General features: G+C 44.1%; 2 protein-coding genes across 2 annotated transcripts; one reads left to right on the top strand and one right to left on the bottom strand.

Annotated features, from left to right (window-relative positions):
- The first annotated feature begins 206 nt into the window (after window positions 1-206).
- On the top strand, window positions 207-18,960 carry metap1 (methionyl aminopeptidase 1). Its single transcript, XM_036516557.1, has 11 exons — window positions 207-347; window positions 8,281-8,332; window positions 8,853-8,962; window positions 10,019-10,079; window positions 13,945-14,036; window positions 15,312-15,395; window positions 15,513-15,651; window positions 16,064-16,195; window positions 16,792-16,935; window positions 17,262-17,327; window positions 17,929-18,960. The coding sequence occupies exons 1-11, from the start codon at window positions 234-236 to the stop codon at window positions 18,093-18,095; spliced, it is 1,161 nt and encodes a 386-aa protein (XP_036372450.1). The 5' UTR covers window positions 207-233; the 3' UTR covers window positions 18,096-18,960.
- Window positions 18,961-19,052: 92 nt separating this feature from the next.
- Window positions 19,053-26,115, bottom strand: LOC118769454 (alcohol dehydrogenase class-3). Its single transcript, XM_036516556.1, has 9 exons — window positions 26,048-26,115; window positions 23,806-23,907; window positions 23,400-23,541; window positions 23,147-23,234; window positions 22,837-23,056; window positions 21,996-22,256; window positions 21,059-21,194; window positions 20,627-20,765; window positions 19,053-20,061 (listed from the first exon to the last, which is right to left on the bottom strand). The coding sequence occupies exons 1-9, from the start codon at window positions 26,063-26,065 to the stop codon at window positions 20,037-20,039; spliced, it is 1,131 nt and encodes a 376-aa protein (XP_036372449.1). The 5' UTR covers window positions 26,066-26,115; the 3' UTR covers window positions 19,053-20,036.
- Window positions 26,116-27,234: the final 1,119 nt, after the last annotated feature.

Raw genomic sequence — 27,234 nt, 5'->3', positions numbered from 1 at the left:
CGACACACTTAAGATAATCGCCGGCTGTATTAGGATTCGGTGTGCCATCTAGGAGTCGGCCGTAGTTACACTATTTGCAGGCGATTTCTCCCGTGGTATTACAGGTACGCTAATAACAGAGACAGGCAGTGCGGTAGGTGTCCGCACGGCTGTTCCTCCCCGCTCGGGGTCCTGAGCACTTTGCGGGCCCTCCCCTCTCCTCTCTCTCTCTCTCTCCGTGTCCGAGTGTCAGCATGGCGGCCGTGGAGATCAGGGAGTGTGAAACAGACGGCTGCAGTAGCGAGGCCAAACTGCAGTGTCCGACCTGCATCAAGCTAGGAATCCAGGGGTCATACTTCTGCTCCCAGGTAAACGGCAAAGCGATAAATTGTGATCAGCCAGGCTGTCGCTTCTTAAAAAACAACAGCGCTTCTAAGATAGTCAATAATACGTTAGCTAGCTAGCTGTCATGTGGTGCTAACCAGCTAGCGCGTTCGTGTGCGCTCCCACTTTTCCGCTTTTGCCTACCCCGTTTCTCCGTGAAGTCATATTTAAAAAAATATAATCTTGATAACTGCATTGCTTACTAGCGACCGAACTCGCTACGACACAAAAGCTACCCAGTTAACTGATCAGCAAGCTATTGCTACAATTTTAAATAATTTTGCCAGCTTGCTAACTAAGTAGTACGATTCAATGTGAAATCAGTGTTCCATTTTTCGAAAGATGTAGTCTACAAGCTCCGCATTTTTTGTAATTTGCTTGATGTGCAGTTATTTTCCTCGCCCTTTGTGAGGCTAAGCTAGCGAGGGCCTGTAGAGGAAATTATGTATTTGTTTTGCTTTAACTTAGTTTTTAAATGAATGAAGTTAGCGAACTACTTTGCTAGTTCGCCAAACTTGTGTATTTACTCTATATGGCTCATGTTAACTCAGTAGCCAGCAACGGTTTTAGTTTTCGAGTCATTGACTGCAGCGCTATAAGCACTACGAGCGTCTGGTGCCAGATCTGCATGCCTGTCAGCGTTAGACTGGATGAAAGTGTAAGGCCGGTCTGTCCATTTAGGCGTGTGTTGGACGCCATGCAGTCTTCATTCACCCGAAACAGCTAATTTCGATCCAGCTTGCTAGGTAGCTGTGTGGCTAACGTGCCCCCTGCTAGCCACAGTACGCGTGATTCACCCTAGCAGCGCAGATGTGCGTTCCCAGCAATATTTGTCCGCGATGTTTTTTGGGGGAAAGCTGAATCCCCAACATAAAGGTGGTGCGGAAGTCTCTGTAGTATAATCTGAAGAAATATCATAGCTAAGGAAGAATGACTCGTGGGAAGATGTCTAGATCTTACTGGACCCTTGAGCAGGCCGCGTTGAACAGATATTCAGAGCGAGTTCCGATAACATTCGGGTATTGATCGTTAACAGTATGAGATTACGTTTCTTGGAATGCAGTTGGAATGCAATTTCAAGTGAAACGACCGGGCAGTGTATTTCCGTTTTTACGACTCAGGATATGCATATGAACAGGAGTTTTCCCACTAAAACATATAATGCAGTGTTCAATATAATATAATTTTGTAGGTTTATCGGCCATTGGGGATATCCTTTGCCTTTTCTAAATGGTGCACTTACTAGCTTATAGAAGATATTTTGGGCATGATTTAGTAGACACTCTGGCGCTCGGGACCGCATGAATGTATGGCTTTAGGGGCTGATTTCCCATGAATTTAAATGTTGGCACACTTTGGTATAGTTGGCTGCTTTGGCTGATGCTCCGAGTGGATACTACTGACAATGAAGGGATTGACCAGCGCTTTTCTGACCGGCGCGCTGTGACCATGCCATTGATTTTTATGAAAACAATTTAGCATTTCAGTGTGAACTCTGTCGAGCAGTAGTCTGGTTCTGTATGAGCCGTCAACAGTTCTTACGTCTGTTCCGGGTGAAGACTGAGCTATGCCGAAAACAATAAGCAGTACTGACATGGGTAGCAATACATGGAGAAGACTGGACACATATAAGCGATTGAAGTAAAGCACAGAAGAAAGCTGTGCGGAAGAGTACACTTGGAAAACCATTTCCATTTAGGATTTCCTTTGAAGGTTTTCATTTTTTTCTTCTTGTTTTTATATTAACTCAAATTTTGACAAATCAGCAACATTGTAAAGACATTCAAAATGAGCGCGTCAGATTGGATTGCCTGTTGCAACTTCTCAATCACTTTTTCCCCTTTTTGGCACATATTAGCCTCCATAGTTCTAAAGCATTGTGTTTCTATATCTTGGTATACTGTCACAGGACATGAATCATTGTATGAAGCTGATAGAAATGGTACCAAATAAGAGTCCATCTATCCTTCATGGGAGTTGACTGCAGCTATTCAGTGTTTGCCATTAAATCTGTTTGTCAGTATTCTTTTTATGGCATAATGGTTAGACTGGAGTATTTGCTTGTCTGCTTATCAGATGCCTGCTGTCTTGCTGGACTTGCTAGACATATTTAGTAATGCTCAGCTTGACTGGGTCGTGGAATTGTTGTGTTACATTAATGAGCATAAACCATTGTCCAAAGTTGGCTAATTTTCTGGAAGTATTACAGAACCTGTACCACCATGTCTTTTCTGGCATCAGTGGTTCAGTATATAGATCTGGACGTGGCAGGTAATTCAGTCTAAAATGCAGGGTTGCATCCTACCGTCAGCACTGAGCACTGCCTTGCCAGACATAAGTTGGGTTCCTCCTGCAGTGATGGTTCTTCACTCTGACCTCCAGTCCCCCAAGGGGAGCTCTTCTGTCTTTTCTAGATGCACGGCCAGGATAACTCTCTTCTGACCTTAAATTTCCCTTTAAAAACTCTATTGTATGCTGTTTCTTGTGTTACACTATTTTTCTTCTTGAAAAAGAGAAGTAAATTGTCTTAGTGCAGAGATCTTTAATATTAGCTCTGAAGGCATGTGCCAACAGCTGCCTTGGACCAGTTGATCCATTTGTGTTTTTATGGGGATGTTATTTGGCAATATTTCAGCTGACATGGACAGTTATCCCCTTAACATTGTTGCTCAGTACCTCCAGTCTTCAGCAGGTATAGCACAGTAGTGTGTGCCTCTTCTGTATTCAAATGCAAAATGCATTGTGGGGTTTGCGTGAAGGAGACTTCAACTACTGCAGTGTCGATCATGAAACCATGAAAGAAATTTGAATGAGCTTTCTTTATTGGTTGAAATATAAAGTGTGGATTCTTTTACTGTTGTAATGATGGCAGTAAAACACCACATACTTTTAAAATTTATTTGAATCACACTTTGTTGTTCAGGGGTGCAGTCCTGATGAGTCAGGCGAACAGTGAACTTCTGGAGGACCCAGGGGGTTGAATGGCTAGTACCTCCATGGGGAAGTGCACCCATAGTTTTAGATTGATAGAATGATACTTTTTAACAGTAGAGGGGATGGTATAGCTTCTGGCAATAAGTCCCCAACTGTCCTTTGACATTTAGAGGGATGTATGGCTTTAATAAAGGAGCTTAAAGAAAACAGTGAAGTTGTGCTGGTGGATGTGTGTGTTTCCCACAGATCTCCACAGTAACCTCACTTTGCTACCTGTGGGTTTGAGCCCACATTTAAAGTTCAGAGAGTTATTTGCCAAAAAACTATAGTCAAATATATGTAATTTAACTATTTTGATTGATTTGGATAGTATGTGGTTCACCCATCATACACTTCAGTACATCAGAAACATATTATGCATGTCAGAACAGAAATACAAGTTAAAAGGAAAGAATTCTGCCCACACTATCATTCTTCACATTGCTCATGATGAAACCTAATTATTTTCTGAAGGCAGAAGGAACAGTACCTGTCACCTTCATGGAAGACTCTTTTCTCCTAAACCCTGTCTACTAATGTTGACACTGCTACCTAAAGTATGTCTTAGAGGCATCTTAGAGACTGCTGAACCAGATGGAGGAATCTCCTTATTGTGACTGTGAACAGACATGGTGATCCTGAAGCCACAGTGACTGCATACCCTGAGGACAGGGGCCTTTGTGCCAGGGCATTGTGGGAGTCTCACCCGTGCCTTCAACTTCATGCAGCATCCCCACACATGCATGCATGCACACGCTTCGCTGGCCAGCCGCGAGCAGTCGCCCATTTGAGCACAATGTCTGTGAGCGGAACTCAAAAACAAAACCTCACCCCCCACCCCCTGCCTCAGCAGCCTGTCCTTGTTCTCAAGCACAGTGCTGGCACGTCTTTTTTGTAATATGGGAGTAGGAGTGTGAGGGGGGTTGTTTGGGCACTGCCATGATAAATAGGTTGTAATCTTGGTACTATTTGAAATGGGTAGTCTCAGAAAAGTCAAATGGGTTGTCATCTTGATGTCATTTGAAGTAGGCACACTTTGGTTCCTACTTAGGGACAAGATGTTTGCTAACTGGAAGTCCCTTCTCAGCGCTGGCCCTGTAGGCCTCCCTTGTTTTTAGATTGGTGAGTGAAATAACAAGTCATTTTCACGCAAGTCATTTCCCACTTTGGGCCATGCTAGCACCATTAGCTGTTAGTACAAGAGTTGATCTAAGGCTCATTCAGCCTGCAAGGATCCTGCCAACTGGCTTCCAACTTGAGCAGAGAGGACCACAGTCACCAGGGATATTTTACCCCACCCTGCCAGCCCTGTTTGACAGCAGTATATCACACTGTCAGAGTTGGTTGCACTGCTTAACTGCAGTATGTCACTGATTGGCCGGCACTGTTGCCCTGTGGCAGAGATGTATTACTGCCTGGTAGAGTTGGCCGCCCTCTCGGACAGCAGAAAAATCACTGACATTCAGCGACTGACCCCCTGTGTGAAAGCAGGAAATCATTAACTTAAAGCAACTGACCTCCAGTTTGAAAGCAGGAAATCATTAACTTAGCGCTTTTACTGTCTTAATCACTCAGGAGCCCACCGATGCTCGGTTTGAAGGTAGAAAAATCACTGACTTGCAGTGACTGAAGCCCAATAGAGTACCAAGGTGGGTACGTCATCACTGGTTCTTCGCTGGTGTCCGAAGTAAATTCCCTATGGAAAATTACAATGGGCTTCGCACACTATCCATCTTTACTCGAGTTCGGATTCATTTCAGGAGCTGGGAATTTCCTAAATTAACCTGTTCGGTGTGAGCATATATTTGGACTCATCAAGTGTTTCGATATTTTCAGAAAATGTTAAGATTTAAGATTTGTAGTTCGTTTTGTAGTCCACTTTTCAAACTACATTATCCAGTAGAGCAATGCGGGGCGAACGTCCTGACAAATCAGATACCATCATCTCATCTGGGCATTCTTGGATCTTCGGTATAGAAAACCATTGGCTCTGAGAAAACCCAGCTAGGTTTGCTAGGTTTTTTTACAGCTTCCAAAAAATTACTTTAAATCTTTAGGAGTTGCATCATTTTATATCCACATGCATCTACAACAAAATTTGTATGTATAATATAAACAAAACTAGTTTTACATTATGGAAACTGTGAAGGTTATTTCTGTAAGCACACCATCAGAGAGACGTCTGTCAAATGTAGCTAACTGAATGTGCATTTTCACTCAAGTTGAGTGCCCAAATCTACATGTGTAATCAGAATTATCTTTTTGCTTAAACATCAAGGTGTTTCTGACTCTGTAGATATGTCTCAAAGGCTTCGGGCATTTTTCATCATTCAAAATCGTGGGCTAATCAGTCCACTTGGCAAGCTCGATGGGTGATGAAGTGGTAAATTGACATTGCTTGCTAGCTAGCTAGCTGATTAGCTATGTTACCTAATGTTACACTGGCCTACACTCACCGACACCCTGTTGGTCTTATCCCTCATGCTCGCCCTGACCAAACTGGTGATATGGCCCTCAGAACAACTAAATTCAAGCACATGCCCTGATTTTTAATGGTTTGTGCCCCGCTGAAAACATCAGGTCTCCTTTAAGCAGAAGAGGAGAATATGGCTAAGTGGCACCATTGCTGCTAACGATGAGCTTGCTATTGCTGATAGCGATGACTGCTAAAGACGAGCTGCTATGGTGATAGCTGATAGCGATTACCCACACTCTAGCTAACAAGGCTGGAGAGCGGGAATGAAAAAGCTTTGTGGTTTCATGGGACGTGTAGTTTTTAGCCCGCGGTTGCACTAGCATGTAAGCTAAAAAAAATAAATTACGTAAAATTTAGCTTGAAATAATTAAAATAAACAATATAAGTCGCAAGTTGGGATCACAGTATATAATCTGATAAATCGATGGTAAGCCATAAATCACAAGTAGTACTTTAAAAGTGCATTTTAACAAATGTCTATGACCAAAATGAATGGGGAATTTCACTGCTGACACCAGTGTGATGTAGCCACCTTGGTGCTCTATTTGAAAGCAGGAAATTACTGGCTAACAGTGCTCAGTGCTCAGCTGATGCTGTTTGAAAGTGGAAGATTACTGACTGGCCAAAATGGTTGCCGTGTTTGACAGTAATATGTCACTTACTGACAGACTGATACACCATTTAGCTGTAGTACGTTCGCGTTTCTTTTACTGGGGCTAGATCAGCCTGATTGAAGGCTGCATCTGTGTAGCTTCAGCTGTGTAGACTTTAGAAAAATTCTGTCATCTTGCTCTATTCAGACCACTCAGATGCCTTTCCTCGTGTCCTTGAGGAGTTAAATGCATTCCACATATTTTCTGTGGGTAAAGTTGAGTGAGTGGGTGTGGCTTTGCTCCACTGGCCATTGATTATCACGCAGAAACACCCGTGTCCATCTGGCAGCCCACACACAGGGCTCTGGCATGACTTTGCATGGCAGTTTGGGGAGGAGGGGGGAGGGGAGTCGGGGTGTGGCTGTTTGACATTCTCTCTGCAATACTGTGAGGGAGCTGAAATATAAGCGCAAACCCCCCCCCCCCCCCCCCCCCCCACTGCGGTGAATGGCAATTCTGTAGGTTAGGTCTCCACAGTTCTTTCCAAATCATACATTTTCAGTTAAAGCTTATTTGTTATAATGCATTTTTACAATTAAGATTGTAATAAAGCTCTTTACAAATGACACAGTGGATTTTCCAGTGGGAATCAAAACACCTGAATTAAAACCCAGGCCAATTGAGAAAGGAGTAGAAAATTATTCCCTGACCCCAGGAGACGGCGGTCAAAAGACTCCTGGGAAATAGTGGAAATGCTAATATAGGGATACACAAAAAAGGCATCAGTCTATCAGTACATTACCATTGAACAATTTCTATCAGCAGACACTCTTGTCCCAAAAGTCATGTGTGACTTACATGTCATCCATTTGTGCTGGATAATTAAAGAAGCAATTCGGGTCAACTGCACCCCACTGGGAACAGAACCAGCAGCCTTCAGGTTACAAGACCTGATCCTTATCACCCGGACACACTGCTGCGGCGCTTTAGATTTTGTAGAAGCTTTGCAGCAGTGTTGGGACTAATGAAGGACACTGCAACATTCATGAGGAAACTGCAGTATCTGAGAGCGTTAAGGCTTTTCTGTAGATTATGAATGTGTTTCCTATCAGTTTACGGGGTCTCAGTCTCCCTTCTGACACCCAGTCCGTAGAACCAAATTACCCAGAGGCCCCAGGCGGTAAGATGAGAGTGCCATTTCAAATTAGTGTGTGCTAAATACCACAACTCTGCTCCTGCCCAAGAGATTAGTCTGAGCCTCTAAATCCAACCGCTTCTGAACGCCACGGTAATTAGAAGGGTACCAACTCTTTACCTTTTTTCTTGTGAGAGTTTGTTTAATCCCCTTAATGATTTGGTGATTGAATGTATTAGCCTTGCAGTAAAAGGAGAATTTATCTGCTAATATTGTTTGCATTGCCAATATTGTACAGCAGTCGATTTCATAATAATTTGTAGTCACACGTTTTATCTTAGTATGGATATCTCTGTCACCTTTTTGTTGTGGAAGAGAACGTGGTCACAGCTTCAAAATACATGGCCAAATCCATTTTTATGTATAGTACAAGTAAATATAGACTTAATATTGGTGGTAGCATCTGAAGCATCAGCCATTGAATGGTGTGGTCACTTGTAGCATTATTTTGCTTTGCCTAGCTGTTGACTTGCAGTCATAACATTGCATTGCTTAGGGGTGCATCAGCAGTGCCTCACTAACCATTCAAACCTGCTACCATCTGGATATGAGTCCCAGTCCCTTATCTGTTGCACCCACATCGCCACATTGTCCCAGAACTGTAATCGCTGTCACCCGTAATCTCATGATCTTTACTCCCCACACCCTTACCTCATCTCTTTTTTTTTCCCCCCTCCTAGGAGTGTTTCAAAGGGAGCTGGGCCACCCACAAGCTGCTACACAAGAAAGCAAGTATGTCTCCTTTAAGTCCTTTTTTTTAAAAAACACTTGCTAATCTGTTTGAGTCAGTGTAAAATTAAGTTACGCTTGTTGCTAATATTAAGATGTGCTGAAACCAAACATTGTCACACGAGTGCAGTTTTGCTTTTAGAAAAGTGCTGGAACAGGGGGACAAGAGCAGTGACTGGCATGAGCTTGCATTTCGGGAAAACCTGAGTCATTTCAGGATGTACAAAGCCCTGCTTGTTTTCCTAGAAGTGCTGTTAAACTGTAAGCAGGGCTGACACATAATTGATGAACAGATGTTGTTATCCTGGGTAAATATTTCTTACATACATATTCCACTCATTAGGCCAGCAATTTAGAAGAGTCCAGCTTATTTATTATTATTTTTTTTTAATGTATTTTATCATATTAATTTTTGCACTCAGTTTTGTTAAGTGCTGTAGTTGATGTCAGTGTAATGAGGAAAGTTTCACATAGCTGTGTTTGTGACCTGGGATCTATTCATTGTCATTCATTTCTGTGACAGAGGAAGACAAAAACAAGGATGAGACAAAGAACTGTGTTGAGAATGACACCAACACAGACCCATGGCCTGGCTATCGATACACAGGAAAGTTGCGACCACACTACCCTCTGGTAGGTTCCCAGGGCTGTCAATCACCTGCACCCGCCCCCCCTTGCTCCCTTTTCATCTTCCATCTGTGACAAACTTATACTGTCGAGCTTCTCACATTACCACACGCATTGTACCCACTATTCTCAGTTGCCAAGTTTTAAAATATAATCATTCCCTAGAGGAATAACAAAAAAGTGTTCAATAACATAGAAGGAGATGCTGTAATAGTCTTTACCATCATCTTGCAATTGCTTATCAAGTTTGTTCACTTCATATTGTGCTTAAATGCAGCCAGTTTTTAAACATAAAATACAACTTTTCAGCCTGATTGTGGAATTATGTCGCTTTAATTGCAAATCTTTAACTCTGGTATCCCTTTTTGACCTTTGCTCCTTCAGGTTTATTATCTGGGATTATTTACCTTAATTCTAAGTACCCCCTTCAGTCCTTTGAAGTACTCCTTGCATGTAGTTCGCAGATCGCTGTATGTCAAGTACCTGTTTTGGTCACTACCAGTTTGGCATAAGTTGTAACTACGTGTCTGCTGTAAGCATTTCACTGGTTCAAATAATTATTCATTCCAGACAGCAGACAGATTACGAAACTTTCTGCGTGAGAAAAATGAAATCCTGGCACAGCCTCTGTGCCTGCTTACTGCATAACGCTTCCAGGCCTTTGCTGGTTCAGATCCAGTGCCTCTTTGTGTATTTCTGTCAAGGGTCAGTTTGTGTTGTGCTTAGCATCTCCACGCTAAAATAACACAGGCGACAGATGGGTGCATGTATCACGCAGAATGCACTGCAAAGCTGCTCTGGAAAAGCTAACATAATGTGTCTTTATTTATCTTTGACTGTTTCAGTGAGAGAAGATCAAAAGTAGTGTTTTTCTTGAGAATGAACAGGATTTGCACAGATGTAGCCCTCCCCCAAGCCCTCTGTACTCCTTTGTAAGGGTTTCTGTTTCTCCGGTCTTTAGCGCACGCAGATATCACCTCCATCTGTTCCAGCCTTCCTCCTGGCCCGCCTTGTGCATTTTAGAATCAGCAGTCTCTAACTTTTCCCCTCTCTCCTCTGTAGACCCCCATGCGGCCCGTTCCCGAAAACATCCAGAGACCGGACTATGCGGAACACCCGCTAGGTAATCAGCCGAGACCTTTCTCGCCGTAGATATATGGAATGAGTATGCTCAGTGTGTGTGATGAGCACCTTTTGATTTAGTCATCAGTTTTTGTAACTGTCTCTGCTTGTCCAGGTCTCAGTAGCCTCACACACTGAATCCAATGTGTTTTCATCCGTCTCACAAATAATGAATTGGGTGAGATGAAAACAAAATCTTAGTATGTTTAGTTGGTATGATTACAGCCAATTTTAATTATGCATGCGGGAGCTTTTTTTTTATGATCAAACGGTTAAGGCATTAAAGTCATTACACATTGGATGCAGTGTGGGAAGCCGGTTAAAGCTCCTTTCATACTCCACCGTTTGACTGTCACTCGACAGAGATCACAAAAAAAGACATTTGCCTGTTTCCCAATTTAGAAAGAAGTTGTAGTCCTTTGCAGATGTCCTGAATACACAGTGACAATACTAAAGCAGCAGATGCATCAGCGCTGAAGAAGCTGCATTAGTTCTCCTTTTTAATGTATCTTTTATTACCTCTTGAAAGGAGAAAGCACAGGCACAGCCAAAATTTCACAAAGAAGCAACTTGCTATTTTCGGAAGCTGTCTTCCTCGCTCAGAACTGCTGTAACATATGATCCTGGCTTCTGAACAGTAATTTCAGTAACGTGGTCAGCAACCAGGTCCAAGTGCTACATAATGAAACATATTGAAAATGGGATGCAATTAGATGTGTAAACCCTTTATACTGAAGTGACCACTGCATATAGTCAGTCACTGTGGTCAGACGATGGAGTATAAAAACTATGCTTGCGTCTCCCTGTTATTTCAGCAGTTAATTTCTGCTTTGGTTTGGGGACGGAAATGTTGCCTCTTTTCTATTGTGGCCCCCAGGGAATGTCATTTTAATGAAAGGCCGACTGCATTAGTAAGCCTTTCTGGCTCAACCTGCCACAAGCAGTCCTCCAGTATACAGTACTTGTGTGATCCTGGTATGCGTCATTTAGGGGAAATCCAGCCCTCTGCTTCTGGCTGGAGTGTTAGTGGCCTCCTTTGTACTTGGTGCCAGTGGGGTGAATACGAACAGGAGAAAAATCTAAACCTATGGGCCAGTATGTGTCCACCTGAGGTGTGAGAATCGGCCCTTTGGGCCATTGCTCTGTTGTAAGTCAGGGAGCAACCAGCAAGGGACCATGACTCAGTTGGCAGGGCTTTGCAGAGTGTAATTTTTGTGTGTTTCTCCCCCACAGCTGCAGAGTTAGTTCGTAAGTATGTAAGCCCGCCCTCGCCTTGTAGCGCAGCAGAGAGGCAGAGTCGGCCGAGCTCTAGGCCTGTGCTTGCCCTTCCGTGGAGCCAAACGTCGGCTTAGCCACACGGCCGCACAGCTGTGGCCACCGCGCTGGCGTCGGCGCCACGCGAACCTCACCTGACGCCGCAGGGCGTGTCAGCCGGGGCAGAGAAATGAGAGAGAGGTCAAAGGTCTCCTCCGGTGTCAGCCACAAGGCCTGCACCGCGACTGAGTGGAGACTCAGCAGCAGCCACAGCATTGTAGCCCCCAGGGCCAGGCAGCCCTGAAATATTTCCACAAGCCCCTGTAGTTTGCTTTGGTACATCACATAGGGGGACTCTTTATTTCATTTGCTTCATACTGAGGTAGAGGAGCCTTTTACAGGGCACGCAGCAGTAGTTCTGAGAAAGTAACAAAATCTCCAAAACTTTATCTTAAAATCTTTTTAACATTCAGTTTAGTATTCCACAAAAATGTGTGAATGCACTCAAAATTTTATACTTTAAAATATCTCTGTAGGTGTGTAGACTTCCAAAGATGAGATAATCATCAAGAAACCACGCAGGGTTTGAATTTTTATTAAAAAAGTAGTTGTAATTTACTCCTCAAGAAAAAGGCATGCAAATTGGCTTATTCCTGGTGTTACTTTCTCACTGAATTTCTCCATGTGCCTTTTATGTAAAACTGATTAGTTTAAAGGACCAAAGCTGCACCCCCATCCACCCACCCTGCCTCTGTATTAGTCTTGTCCCCTGCCCTAAAAGCCAGGCTGTGTTACTCACGCTACTTGTTGAGCTCATTTTGTTAGTTTGGCGCTCGGCGAGAGAGAGATTTTTCTCTCTCTGCTGACCTACATTCTTAGACCAACAGAGTTCTGGGCAGGCTACCAGCATCCTCACTTTGCTCTTCCTCCTCCTCAGTTTGAGCTGAAAGACCGGAGAGAAGCCTGTTCAAATAGCGTGCCGTAATTTGTTTGTTAGTCGCTTTGTGTGTAGTCTCGTAGGACGTAGATTTAATTAGCGGTAGATTTAGTGGCTTGTGTAATATGGAGCGCCTCTAGGGGTATTCGCACAAAGGATATTTTGTCTTTTCTTTCTTTAACCAAGTATTTTACTTTTTTAGTTTTGTGTTTTTTTATTTTGTAGAGGGTTGGGGGGAGTTGGACAGGAGTTAAATAGCAGGTCTTAGTAACAGTCAATGAAATGCTAGATAGTCCAAATCCTGGAAAACAAATCTCCTCTAACCGTCTATGGTACTCAAGCACAGTAGACCAGACAACATACTGTTGTGACAGCATCTAGTTTTTGTTGTTGGTATTTACCAGTTGAAATCGCAGTATATTCTAAAGTACATTGCCATATTAGTTATTCGAGAAGTAATTTGCAAGATAAAGCATTGTAGGGTAAACTGCATAGAATAGGCCTTTTATGTTAATATTATCTGATGTTTTCAATACAAAAAAACAGATGTAGCTACCTTATCTGTGTTCTGTTATCAAAACAGAAAGAGGTGAGTAAGTTTCTTATATGAAAAGGCAATAAAGCCTTAGTGTCCATTTCTTACATGTAATTAATATTATGTAGTGCTTGCTGACCTAACTAAGGATAACTGTGATTTCTCCAATTAAAACACTGGATGGCAGAGCAACACAGTCCATCATTACCTGCTCTGGTTAACCTTTGTCAAAAAATGTAGGTAATATGACTAAAATATATTATTGTGTTAACAGGTGTGGCACACAGTAGTTTCTGTTATCATAGTATTGTTTGTCAGATTTAACGCATTCAACACAGAAGAGGGCACAGTGTAAAAGTGAGTGTTACTGCACAAGCTCCCGCCATTGTACTCCAACACTGCTCTGAAGTGTCTTCAGGGACGTACTCGATGGCACGTGCAACACTTAACCCCAGTAACAGCATGTTCTGCAGCACCTGGATAGGCAGTTATCAGGTGCTAGACCCCTTGTCAGTTGCTGTTCAGAAATGAGCTAACGTGCCGAATCATCGTCGGCTTTGAGCGGCCCCTGTAGGGTAGGAGGTGCTGCTGGCTTTGTCTGAAGCTCTCTTCTCGCCCCGCTCGTTACCGCAGCCGCAGAGGTGGGCCTCATAGCAGGTACGTCCTCGATCCCTGGCGAGAGGCGAGACGTCCCGCCCTTCCACTGGCCGTGTCCCTCTGTCGTGACACATGCGTGTGCTTCAGTGCGATGAGTGGGGTTGTTTCTGTTTGTTTCTATTACAGATTTTTTTCCCTTATATTGTGCTTTCCATTGACACGCTCAGTGCGGGGAAGAAGCATGCAGTTTGTGTTTACGTTCATTGCATGGTCCTTTCATTCGGTTTTATATTTAACTTTTTTGTTGTTGTTTTTCTTTCCTGCAGTAGTGTGTAGTGCACTGTGCACTGTGCTGGAACACGAGTTGGCCTATTCCCGGGAATCATCTGTCTTTTTTTTCCTGTCATTTGACTAGCCTCTGTCAGTCTGATTTATTTAGATGTTTATCTCAGTTTGTGATTAGGCCCACTCATGAACCCCAAGGACCTGTTTCAGTTGACTGGTTTGTTTCAAGTGTAAAATGCACGTGACTTACTTTTCTAGGGATGTCGGAGTCTGAGCAGTCTTTAAAGGGCACTTCCCAGATTAAGATCCTCTCCCCTGAAGAAATTGAAGGCATGAGAGTTGTGTGCAAGGTACGTCACGATGGTCTGAAATAAGGTCTGTCCTTGTACTGTTCTGAACCCGTACAGATTGTTCCTCACAATGTAACGCAACCCTGGGAGCTAGGGAAGGTTGCAGACCTGAGATCAGTCTGTTCCTGGTGTTTGTTTCATATGAGGTCTTTATCTCAAGGACAGGAACGCCTACCTCTGCTCTGGAACTTGTCATGTACAGAATTACGTACTGAAGGAAGCTGAAGACATAGCCCTAGTTCACTATGGGTTCCAAAGCAGCAAAGTTATAAAACTAGATTTTGATGTCGATTGACTGGCGCTTGTCTTGCATTTTTTCCCCTTTTATGGGTGAGAATTCAGATGGAATGAGAAATGGCATGTCTGCATGGGCATTGCAGGGACACTACATCTGAAATCAGAGTTAAAGCATACAGTCTGATGGTCCAATGAATACTCATTAGTAGGGATGAAACTACTGGTTACTGGTTTCACGGTAAACCGCGGTAAAATTCCCAATGGTTAGTATTACCGTTTCAAATTCTAATTATCATTAAAACCGTAGTTGATTACCATGCTTTGAAAAACTCACATTAAATACCGTGACAGGATGAAATGGTTACCGGTTTCAGGGTAAACCGCTATAGTTAGTATTACCGTTTCAAATTTTAATTATCATTAAAACAATACCGCGCTTTGAAAAACTCACGTTAAATACTGTTTTCTTATCTGCAATATGCACAAAGTGCAGTTACCTCTCATGGCCACATGGTGCCACCTTTAATGCTAATGCACATTTGATATGGTTTCCATATGTTTACATATGTTTGTATTGGCTATGTTATTATTTTAATGTTTATGCAAACGAAAAGTGCATAGTGCTGCTAATTTTATTTGTGGTTTTCAATATAAAACTTGGTGAAATGATTTCAGTTTGTGTATCAGTACTTTTTGAATATTTTCAGCACATTTTAACAATACCGCGATAATACTGATAACCGTGATAATTTTGGTCACTATAATCATATTAAATTTTCATACCGGTTCATCTCTACTCATTAGCCATCTCATTTCTTTGGACAGCATTAATCAGGCCCCTAAGTTATATTTACTAGATAAAAAGGTCAGGTGGTGTAAACCAAACAGCCTGTTTAGGGGGCTTGCCATGTAATGTGGACTGCTCTGCAGATGGCTGTCACATCTGGAGTGTAACAGGAGAAGACTGACCCCCTGACCGCCCCTTTCACAGATACCAGCAGAGAGAGGGAATGTTTATCTGTGGTTTGTTCCTCACAGCTGGCCCGAGAAGTGCTCGACATCGCCGCCCTGATGGTGAAACCCGGCGTGACAACAGAGGAGATCGACCACGCTGTGCACCTGGTAACGGAATAGCGCTCCGTTCCCCTTGATTCCCATATATATTTGGCTTGCTTGTCCGTCAGGAGAACCCCCGCCCCCCCCCCGCTCACCGGTCAATGGCGACTTCTCTCCACACAGGCCTGCACAGCACGGAACTGCTACCCCTCCCCCCTCAACTACTACAACTTCCCCAAGTCCTGCTGTACGTCGGTCAACGAGGTCATCTGCCACGGCATTCCTGACAGGCGTCCCCTGCAGGAGGGAGACATCCTCAACGGTACGCTCTACCCGCCGAGCTGTCGCCATGACCTCAGCGTCCAGTAACCGGTCAAACGGCACGAACACAAGACCCAGTCAAACTTACAACTTCACAGCCCAATCAGACTCCAAAACCTCAGAGCCCAGTGAAACAACACAACATCAGCATTCAATCAAAGAACACATCAAGGCCCAGTCAGACAGAGCTTAAGTTGGGAGCGTTGCAACTGGGTGTCGTTCACCACATGGGCAGGCACGCAGGCTGCCCGTGACCACAGAGGTTATTTTTGAAAGACGTGAGACCGAAACGTCGTTGTGCGCTCCGTGTTCCTTGTTTTGTTTGTGCTTGTTGATTTTAGCCCAGCGTGGCTCTGGTCTGTATTGGAGAGGGGCCAGTGTTAACATCCCGCTCTCCTCCCCCCCCTATTCAGTGGACATCACCGTGTATCGCAACGGTTACCATGGAGACCTCAACGAAACCTTCTTCGTCGGGGAGGTGGACGAAGGAGCCAAAAAGCTGGTCCAGACGACCTACGAATGCCTCATGCAGTCCATCGACTCGGGTACGACCAGAGTTTCAGCACTGTTGAAGTGTTGACGGTCTTGTCAGTGCAGTGTTGAAACGGTATGAGTGCTCACAAATAGTGATCACAAAGAGAGCACAGTGCCGAGATGTTTTGAGTATAGTACCCTGGGCTGAGCCTGTAGTACCTTGGGGTGCTCCTTAGTGTTCACAAAGAGGGCACAGAGCTGAAATGTTTTGAGTATAGTGCCTATAAGGATGAGCCCTGCCCAGTGGGAATTCGCTGTCTTTAAATTATTGTCATTTAGCAGATATTCTTATCAAGTGACTTACATAGGTTACACATTTTACCTGTTGTCCATTCATAAAGCTGGACATTTACAGAGGCATTTTTGGGTTAAGTACCTTGCCCAAGGGTACAGCAGCAGTGCCCCAGCAGGGAATCAAACCCACAGCCTTTCGGTATTGAGCCCTGCTCCTTACCACTATGCTGCACTGCCACCCCGGTGTCTTCAGTGGACACACTTTTTTGAAAGTTACAGAGGAAGACAATGTGGAATGAGGCACAGGCTCTTTCATCATGGCCAGAGCCTACATTAGCCCACCTGCCTAACTGCCTGACTCCTCTGCCCTCAGTGAAACCAGGCGTTCGATACCGGGAGCTGGGAAACATCATCCAGAAGCACGCCCAGGCTAACGGCTTCTCTGTGGTGCGCAGCTACTGCGGCCATGGCATCCACAAGCTCTTCCACACCGCCCCCAATGTGCCGCATTATGCCAGTGAGTAGTGCCACCCTAGTGGCCCGGTGGAATGTGGCTTATTTAAATGCAGCAGGAAGCCAGCTGGAAGTGTGCAGTGTGTATGAGGGTGTGTGCTGGTATCAGGTGTCTGGCTAAGTTTGTAGGATGTGTGTAGGCGAGGGTGTAGATGTGTATGTGTGGCATGCTTGTTGTTTGGGATTCCTTTCAGGTGTGTATGTGTGTAATTATGTAGAATGTTTGTAGGTGGGGGCTGGCTGTGTGTGTGTGCGCGTGTGTGTGTGCGCGTGTGTGTGTGTAGGTGGGGGCTGTGTGTGCTTTACGTATTTCTCTTTCTCTCTCTGTAGAAAATAAAGCTGTGGGAGTGATGAAGCCTGGCCACGTGTTCACCATAGAGCCCATGATTTGTGAGGGTGAGTGTGCAATGCTGATTGTGTAAGCAGCAGAAACAGTTGTCTCTCTCTACACATTTGCCTTTTCATTTGGCCTTGTCTTGTCTGACTGTGTGTGCATTTGACCATGTCAAAATCAGAGTAGTGCATTAATACAATGATTTTCACGGTGACAACAACAACAGATACCATCCACTAGTAGTAGTACAACAAACAACAAGAGTAGTACAGGACATGTCTGGTCTGTCTGGCCGTGTGTGTTTGACCATATGTGCTGTCTGACCGTGTGCGTTTGACCATATGTGCTCTGTCTGACCGTGTGTCTGTTTGACCATATCTGCTCTGTCTGTGTACATTTGACTGTATCTGCTCTGTTTGACCGTGTGCATTTGACCATATGTGCTTTGACTGATCTTGCCCATGTTTCTGACCATACCTCCTCCGACTCACCATGCCTGCTTCTGTTTGAGTGAGTCTTTTACTCTACCTGGGCCTGTGTCTCTAACCATTCTCTCTCTCTCTTTCTCTCTATCTCTGTTTCTCTATCTCTGTTTCTCTCTCTCTGTCTGTTTCTCTCCCCCTCCTTCTCTCTGTCTGTTTCTCTCTCCCTCCCTTCTCTCAGGTGGCTGGCAGGACGAGACGTGGCCGGACGGCTGGACGGCGGTTACCCGCGATGGGAAGCGTTCGGCGCAGTTTGAGCACACCCTGCTGGTGACGGAGACGGGCTGTGAGATCCTGACGCGGCGCCTGGAGGACAGCGGGCGACCCCACTTCATGAGCCAGATCTAGAGCTAGAGCGGAGCGCGGTGGCCCAAACGGTGCCCCCACCACAACCACCCACACACCCGGGACTGTGACAGAGCACTGTTTACACCCCCCCCCCCCCCACGCCCCAAAAAAACACTGCAGCAGCCCATGGGACTCCACCCGGGACCCCCCACCCTACCCTCGTAAACTTGTCCTCCAGCTGGGCCTTACTCTTTCAAGAATTTTTTGTCACTTTTCGATTTTACGAGAGTACTTGAATACATCTGAAATCAAAGTTAACCGTGTGGGATACTTCAGTTTGAAGGGTCACCATTTTTGTTTTGTTTTTTTTTTTAATGTCCGCAGATCTCATTTAAGATAAAAATTGCTATTTAAAAAAATATGATGATGATGGTGATAGCTTATTTATGGGGTGTGCTGTTTGGCACGCTGGCATTTCGATGTATTAAATTTGTACTCCTTGCCACTAAGCCTGGGTTCCGTAGACGTGACCGCGCAAGGGTGCTTAACTGTAGAATGTACTGTTAGAATATACACTGAGCTGTGAGGCGTCTGCTCACTGCGCCCCTCAGGGGAGCGGTTGTGGATCCACGTTGCTTTAGCAGCAGAAACGCCATTAGGTCGTTCTGAGCTGGTGGTCTGCCGTAGTTCCAGAGACGCTCTTTTAAACCGCTGTCCTTTCCGCTGAAACGCAGTGTAGCACGTTCAGCCTTACCCTGTGTGAGCCAGTGGAGAAACACACAGGCCCGCTGAGAAGCCAAGAATTATTGTTGTCATTTGGGGCTTAAATGGACAAACTACACTGACTGTCTTATGCAGTGAACTTTTCCAGTATGTGCGGCGCTCACCTTTTGAAACGTAGAACCTGGACAGTCTTGTCATCTTTCCACGGTCATTTTCTTTACTGACAGTTTCCTCCCCCGTCTCTGTCAGGTAATGAGAAATTTGTTTCTTTTGTACGTTTCGTGTAGGTGTGTGTTTTTGACAGGTTGGTGACAGTGTTAATCCCAAAGACGGCATCACAGACGTCGACCGTTCCTCCCAGAGGGCAGGAAACGCCCCCCGAGGTCACTCTGCCACCGATCTTGTGTCAGAACTGTACCAGCCGTGTTCTGTTGTCCCGTAAATGATCTTATACAAATCAGATTACTATTATATTTTCATGTTTTCCTTTTTTAATGCAACTCTAATGTGATGCAGCTGAGGCCTTGTGGCTGTCAGCGCTTTCTCATCCGTTTCTGTGAGTGAGGAGGATTGTGGGCAGGGCCTCAGCCACTTTCCTCTCTGTGATTGGCTGAGCCTCGGCGCTCACTCAGCGCATCATTAAAGTGTGTCAGTCATGTGCAGTTTAGGTGTTTAAACCATGCGGCACGGTGCTCATTGGCTGCCGCAGAACAGCGACCGCGGGAAAACCAGACGCTCCCAGTTGTTTCGATGTTAACAGTTCAAACAGGATTAAAGGATATTTTCATTGTGGATGTGGTGTTCTGTCACTGATCTTTCCCTCCATAAATGTAATTTTTCTTAATGCATTACAGAATACTTTGCTTAGGGAAAGCTAAATAGTTTGAGGAAAGCATGCATTTGGCAACCAGAATTTGAAGACCTCACTTGGTTGTATAAATAACAGAAAGGTGTAATTAGTGGAAAATATGAGCAATTGCTGTACAGCAGCTCTTGATGGGTATTTTTTCCATTTCAGGAAAGCAAAACGGCTTTCAAAGTGGCCCTTTGAAATAAAGGTTGTCATTTGAGACAGCACAGATCAGTAAATCATGCATTTAACAGCATTGGCTGAAATGAAGAAATGTTTGCACTGTGTAATGTTTTTAATAAAGCCCTGACAAAGACATCCCACACTCAACCCCAAAAAAGATGTATGGAAACAGTATAGGGCTACAGCAATGACTGAAATGTTTCAATAGGAGAACGACACTGAAGAGGTCTCTTGAGTTTCAGGGCCTAGAACGTCAGGACGGTTCGAATGCTGAAAGCAAAAGAAATAAAGGTTTACAGGTTATGTACACCTTGCACACATTTTACATATGTTTTAGCACTCCATACAGTCCTTGTTGTGGTGGTTTCAGTGCTACATATTTGATTTTAGTAGCTCATTGGGGTTGTCTCCTCAGCTGGGACATACTAAAACAAGAATGGGAAAACTTATTCTACATGCTGAGCAGCTGTTCATCTTAGTGTTTGTATGCCTGTTCTAGTTGAAGCTAAAAGTGTTCTGATTTCCAGAATCTCCTGTACCCTAGCAGAACCTAGACAGACATGCAGGGAATGGAAAGAATGTGAGAGTTGAATATCCATTCAGCAAATGGAATATCTGAGATGGGTGACAGTTCCCTGTGTCTGGATTGTGGGTAAAAGCCAAACAGCCTTGGAAAGAAAAGGGTTCTGGGCAATGGCCAGCACATGTAATGCTCATGCATGGTAAGGCAACAGAAACCCAAAAATTATAGTCCTTTGAATTCCTTTGAAACCATCTTTCACAATGTAGATACCAAATTTACTGAAGGATTCTGAATTTGTGCAAGATGTCTTACCATTTTCCAGCATGCATGAGTTCAAAGCCCTCATTGATTTTCTCAAAGGACAGTGTGTGGGTCACAAACTCATCCACCTTCAGCTTCTTGTTCATGTAGTTGCTGACCAGCCTGGGCACACTCTCCACACTCTTCCAACCTAAGGGACAGTAACACATGACACAAACAATGGTGTCCAAGCCCACTAAAAAAAAAAATAAAAACAACACTTCCAAGTCTGGAGCATAGTGGCACATTACACAATGCTGTCCAAGCTTGGTGAGGAAAACAATGTCCTGCCAACAACACTAAAGCATTCCTCAAACAGTGGTGTCCACACTCTGTGGAAAAAAACTACAGCCAAATTAAAAGAAAAGCAGAGAGGATGGACAGAACTTTGCATGAGCAGAGAATTAGGAGCTGGGCAGGGCCACGGCCTGCGACAGCACTTGCCTCCGAAAGCCGTTCCTTTCCAGGTGCGCCCGGTGACCAGCTGGAAGGGGCGAGTGGAGATCTCCTGGCCTGCTGCCGCCACCCCAATGATGACGCTGACCCCCCAGCCCTTGTGACAAGCCTCCAGGGCAGCTCTCTGAAACACAAGGCACAGCTCGCTGAAATGGTGGGAACTTTCACCTGGAACACACTTTTCACACTGTTATATCGGCAGTGTTTTAGAGTTCCTCTCTCACATTGATCATACCTACTGGTGTTTTATGGTCTCAGGTTCTTTAATGGTAGCAATCCTGTCAGTGCTCAGTGAGTAGAAAAAAAAAACATCTACATTTATGATTTCTGATTGTTAATGCAAATGAAGGAAATTTCAAATGCTTCTGCTCCTCCCTCCCTCTGGATTAATGTGTCACTTCTGACATCAGTGTTTCATCATGTATAGTGTTAAGTTCAGGTGGAGAGCATGAGGGCAGGGCATGTTAAATTTGGACTGAGGTTGACATATGGCCTCGGCCTTATTCTAAAGCATCCTCTCGGCATCATTCAGCCATGTTTTTGGGGAGTTTCGATCAAACAAGTTTCAGCGCTCTTTTTGTTAAGGTATGTATGAAGAGATTTCATCATTTATATCTCCTAAATGAGCACCAACAGGGTGGTCCTTTTGGGGTTCTTTTGTGGTAGAATCACACAAATGTATCCCTTATTTCTCAAACATATTAGTGAGTTGCACCAACTCAAGACTCATGTGCACATGTATGTGCCTGTGAATAGGACGTGTAATCACTGGTGTTGTGTGAATTTTCCTCAAAGTAAATGGCCACTCATATGTCAATCGTCTCTACATCCTTTTGCGTTTTGGTTCAGCTTGATCTCTGGACAACATGCCTCCAGGATGGCTCCTAAAAATGAACACCATCCACAAATGGTCAGAAGGTCTCACCATGATGCCGACATTGCCCACGCACTCGAACGAGAAGTCCACCCCTCCATCGGTCATCTCCACCAGAACCTCCTGGATGGGCTTGCCGTGGTCCTTAGGGTTGACACACTCGGTGGCGCCAAACTCCTTGGCTTTCTGGAACTTGTCGGGGTTGATGTCGATGCCGATGATCCGGGACGCTCCGGCCTCTCTGCAGCCCATGATGACGGCGAGACCGAGGGCCCCCAGGCCGAACACCGCGCATGTGGAGCCTGCTTCCACCTGCAGACGCGTGGCAGTCAGGGAACGGCTCTACCGGGCACACCTCTCAATGGAACACTCCTTTGCCTCATCCCTTTATTTGATGATGTTGCCATCAATCACTCAATAAATCAACTTAATTTGGCACAGCACTTTTTAAAAATGAGATTATCATAGAACACTTCACAGTATGATATTTCTAGAAGGAAAAAAGACTAAAAGGGACAAAAATATTCCCTTCCACCCTGCAAAAGGCTGTTGAAATAAACCCTTGGAAACAACAGAAACATTATGTGGCAGTCTACTAGACTTCAGACATGCTAAGCTAAATCAGCTGCTGGTGAAAAATGATAGATTTGGCACTGTGGCTAAACTCTCTGTGTCAATTTACACGACACCTCTGAAGTAGAAAGTGGAGATGAATCTCCGAATCTACCCTGACAATTGCAACCTGTTCATCAAATCCACAGCCTTGACTTTCAAGACCAAACTGTGGTGGAGTGGAATTCATGTGATTCATGTATCCAGTTCTGTAGTTTTTGAGAACTGAGCAGATGCCAGGAAAGTCAAAGAAACCATGGACAGGCACAGAGGAGCTCACCTTGGCAGTGTTGAGGGCAGCTCCATATCCAGTAGAGATGCCACAGCCCAGCAGGCAGACCTTGTCCAGGGGGGCGCGCTCGTCCACTTTGGCCAGAGAGATGTCAGCCACCACCGTGTACTCAGAGAAGGTGCTACAGCCCATGAAGTGGAACAGCTGCTGGCCCTTGCAGGTGAACCTGGACGTCTTGTCTGGCATAAGACCCTGACCCTGGGTCAGCCTGCAAGAGTGGGTAAAAGGCAGAAGACCCTGATCCTGAGTCAGTTCTGATTCAGTGACAAAGTCTGATCCCTGAATGTGGTTTCCATACCTGATCTTTTGGCACAGATTGGTCTTGGGGTTTTTGCAGAACTTGCACTCCCCACATTGAGGGATGTACAGGGGAATGACAGTGTCACCTTTAGAAAAAAAATTAAAAAGGAAATAAACCTTCATGTTTACAGCAGGCATCCACACTGATTACATCCAGATCAGTATTCATTCAAAATGACCAACAAAACATAGATCATCACAGGGTACTCATAATATCAAGAATGTCTATGAGTCTCTCCCAGGCTGTCCACCTGCTTTGAATTGGGTGACCCCTTCTCCGACACTCTCCACTGTCCCAGCACCCTCATGGCCGAGGATGACAGGGAAGATTCCCTCAGGATCGGACCCGCTCAGAGTGTAGGAATCTGTGTGGCAGATCCCTGTGGCAAAAAGCTGCGGCAGAACAAGATTGGTTATGACATCATTACCCCATCATCATCACTATAGCCATCATCACCATCGTCAATATCATTATCTATATTGTGTAATGTACAGGACATTGTTTGGTAGAATTCACAGGGCTGATGTTTAGTGCAATGTGGGCACCCCAGCCATCAAAGTTTATGCCAGGCCACCTATCTACTATCTTAAGTCTTTATTTAGTGGAGTGCACCCCAGTTGGATGTTACCATGGCCATCCTGGGGTGTGCGCGTTACCTTGATGCGGACTTCGTTGGCCTGGGGCGGGGCCACTTCCACCTCCTCGATGGACAGGGGTTTCCCCGCCTCCCATGCCACCGCTGCCTTACACTTGATAACCTGGAAAGCAGTTAAGCTTTAAAATTGTCCCTCCAATGGAAAGAGACTTTACATTAACCTGACAAGTTCTGGGAGCTGAACTTAATAACACATCTCAAAATGTGAACATGACAAACCCTGCAAGAACTGCTTTTATATGTATGATGTGTGTGGTGTGTGATGATATAATAGACATGAGTCTCATTATTTTGGTATGTTTTCTAAAAGCAGACAAGTATTTATTTGAATCTGTTTGATCTTACTCTCGCTGCTATGTGTTTGATAGTACCAGTTAAATTATTACACCAATTAATGCACAGTGTAATTGGCAGGAACAAAAATCTTGCATCCTTTTAGTCCTTAGGAAACTGACATTGTAAAGCATTTATGACTATTAGAGCGCAGTCCTTAAGGCCAACAAAACCCACAAGGTTCTATTATGTTTGATTAAGTTACTTTGCAAGGCCACACATTTTTTGCATTCCAACAGTGATTTGATACACCACCCTTCTGGCATTTCTTGGAGATTTTTCAGAAGTATTTAATGGTGTTATTCACCATTACTCAATCTGATTCATATACACCGTATATCTGATTCATTCTGAAAAAAGCCTTTCTGCCTCAGCTAACACCCATCACGAGAGTAATACTGAGATACGTTTTATATTTCCCTGAAATTAGTTTGCAATATTATATTATGTGACGAGACTCAGGAATATTTTTGTACCTGCAGTGCAAGAAACAACCAATGGTTTACCAAGGAACCTTATGCTAACATCTATTAATCTTGAGGGAAATTAAAGGATGATACAATTATGAAACAGCTCAGCTTTTTTCACTTGCTCAGACAAAAAGGAAGATCTCACAAGCAGCTTTAAAGGAACCATGTAGAAGAAAAAATGCTAACCAGGTTACTACAGACAACAAAATGTAAAAGTATAAAAGTCATGCAGCCTTGGAGGGCTTTACCTACCTACAACATTTTATACACAGCCCTACAGTTTATGGGAGTAGAACAGAAAATTCAGTTCAGCACACCCTAAAGTCAATTCATCAAGCCTGTTTTTTTTTCCCCTTTCCAATTGTTGACACATGGAATTCATAAACCGGAACACACTTTCCTAATAGTTCCCATAATCCCTCTCTGGCATCTCAGAAAAGGCAGAGTTCAGAGTTCAGCCCCCATGAATCTAAACACAGCCAATCAGACCACAAAGTAAGAGCTTGCCAGTGTTTGCAAACTAGGCGTTACCTAGGCAGTGCATGTGCATGCCTTCCAGGTCCCAGAAGTCAACCGTTTGTATAAAACAATTTGAGAAATGAATATAATTTAAGGAAAGTACTGCAATCTGTGTATGTTTTTCTTTTAAGAGCATTACGTTGACACAATTACAGGAACACTGCAAGTGAGCTGAATATAACATACCGATGAAAGCTCATATCCTAGATTTTACCTTTCAGAGCATGGATGGAGGATTCCACTCCTGAAGGGATATTAGGTGTGGTAGTTGTGTGTGTGAGTTTTTTTTTTTTTCTTTTTTGGCTGCTTGTTTGTTTTACTTGGATTAAAGGTTGTATCGCATGTGTTTTTGGTGTCAATCAGTTACTAACTGAAAACGTAAATCTATGACATAAGGCTGCAGAACCCTAAACCCTCCAGGACTGGAACTGGCCAGCCAAAAAATACAAAGATTTGGTGCACATGCATTCATATCTGAGAACCTTTAAATACATATACGGATCAAGGACAACCTGGTCACTCCAGAGCTTCACAGAGTTAGTTATTTGCTGCATTATCATGGTTTTAGCGTTACCAGCCCCACAAAAGCTGCCGAAATATTTAGAGGAGATTCCATTCACTTTAGTCCAAAAAAACATTCAACCTTCCTCTCTTTTTCAGGAAATGTTTCTGTTTGTGCGTTTAAAAAATAGGTCATGTAGCAAATAGAGAGCAGAAACAAAGAATAGAAAATATGCTTAGAGTATCTGACTGCATTAGCTTGTCCTGCACTAGCTGTAAAGATCGTACAAGAAGTATACACAGTTCTACAATTTCTACAAACATTAGCATGAAGGGAGTGAAACCAACCGTACATTACTGAGCTCTCGTCAACATTCGAAATTAAAAATTTATATATTATAAACTTGAGGATTCACTTACTTTGCCAGCAGTTGCCATTAGCCTTTTCTGACAGGTAAAAAATAAGAGAGGCAGAGTTCAACATGAAGTACAACAGAACCAATCAGAGCGTACTTTAATTCAGAGCCAATCACGGCACAGTCCAACGCAGAGCCAATCACAGCGCAACACAATGAGCCGTTTGTGTGCGACTCACGTGACAGATCTTCTGTCAGCGTTTCTCAAACTGTGGGCAGCGAGGAAACTGCGGGTCCGCGGAGCCCTGCCGCTGCGCCAGTCAAATTATGCTCGGTGCTTCTGTCACTCGCCAGGTCCCCGCCCCCTTGACTCAACTTCTTGCTTACGTTGATTCGTTTTTTTCTCTGTCAATCGCAGGTTACTTGAGGTGTCGTTTAGTCACGGCATGTTGCAAGCAAGCCAGTCTAGATTCCGTTTTTAGGAAACAACCAGCATCTAACGATGCTAATTTAAACGAAGAACAAGAGGCAAAACATTTGATTTCATTTCCAGCGATACCTTCCCCTCAAAGCCAATCTGTGTCATTTGTCAAACCATGCTAAGCAACGAAGCTATGAAACCATCGAAATTGCGCCGGCATTTAGAGACAAAACATGCACATCTCAAAGACAAATTTCTTTTAAAGGAAAAGGGATTAATTGGCTAATCAAACTATAGTACTTAGAAACAATTTGACGGAAAACGAGAAACTTGCAAAAGCGCCATACATAATTTCACACCACATTTCAAAATGTCAGGCTCCATTCACGATGGGGGAGAAACTCGTTATGCCCTGGCTAGTCAGTGCTTGCTCTGAGGTGCTGGGTCCGGCTGCTGCTGCAAAGGTGAGGGAAATCCCTCCGTCAAATGACACAGTCTGCGGACATCGCAGCCGACATTTAAAGCATTTAGAGCGAAAACATCATTGTGGTTTGCTATTGAATTAGATTAAAGCACCGATACTTTCAATGCAGTCATGCTTCTGTTGTACATCAAATATGCTTCCAAATATACGAATATAGGAAGGCCGGTTCCACGAGGATTTCTTGTGTTGCAAAGAGCTGCCTCTAAGCACAACTGCTGGGGAAATATTTCGTGTGCTGGACGAGTACAAAAAATTAATTCAAAATGAATCTGTCCGTCTCTAATGTGTGTTGGGAATGTTCATAAAAATCAGTTTATGGCAATGATTTCATGTTCAGCCAAAGCAC

This window comes from Megalops cyprinoides, chromosome 22 (genome assembly GCF_013368585.1).
Source record: "Megalops cyprinoides isolate fMegCyp1 chromosome 22, fMegCyp1.pri, whole genome shotgun sequence".
NCBI lineage: Eukaryota > Metazoa > Chordata > Actinopteri > Elopiformes > Megalopidae > Megalops > Megalops cyprinoides.
Note: the sequence above shows the minus strand (reverse complement) of the source record. Positions and strands in the feature narration are given on the sequence as shown.

Excerpts from the sequence above, each read along its gene's own strand:
- LOC118769454 (XM_036516556.1), bottom strand. Across the intron at positions 23,235-23,399 it reads GGTCACCCAATTCAAAGCAG|GTGACACTGTCATTCCCCTG; the intron begins GTGGACAGCCTG and ends TTTTTTCTAAAG. Across the intron at positions 21,195-21,995 it reads TGGGCAATGTCGGCATCATG|AGAGCTGCCCTGGAGGCTTG; the intron begins GTGAGACCTTCT and ends CTTGTGTTTCAG.
- metap1 (XM_036516557.1), top strand. The coding sequence starts at position 234 with ATGGCGGCCGTGGAGATCAGGGAGTGTGAAACAGACGGCTGCAGTAGC. Across the intron at positions 348-8,280 it reads GGTCATACTTCTGCTCCCAG|GAGTGTTTCAAAGGGAGCTG; the intron begins GTAAACGGCAAA and ends CCCCCCTCCTAG. Across the intron at positions 8,963-10,018 it reads TGCGACCACACTACCCTCTG|ACCCCCATGCGGCCCGTTCC; the intron begins GTAGGTTCCCAG and ends TCTCCTCTGTAG.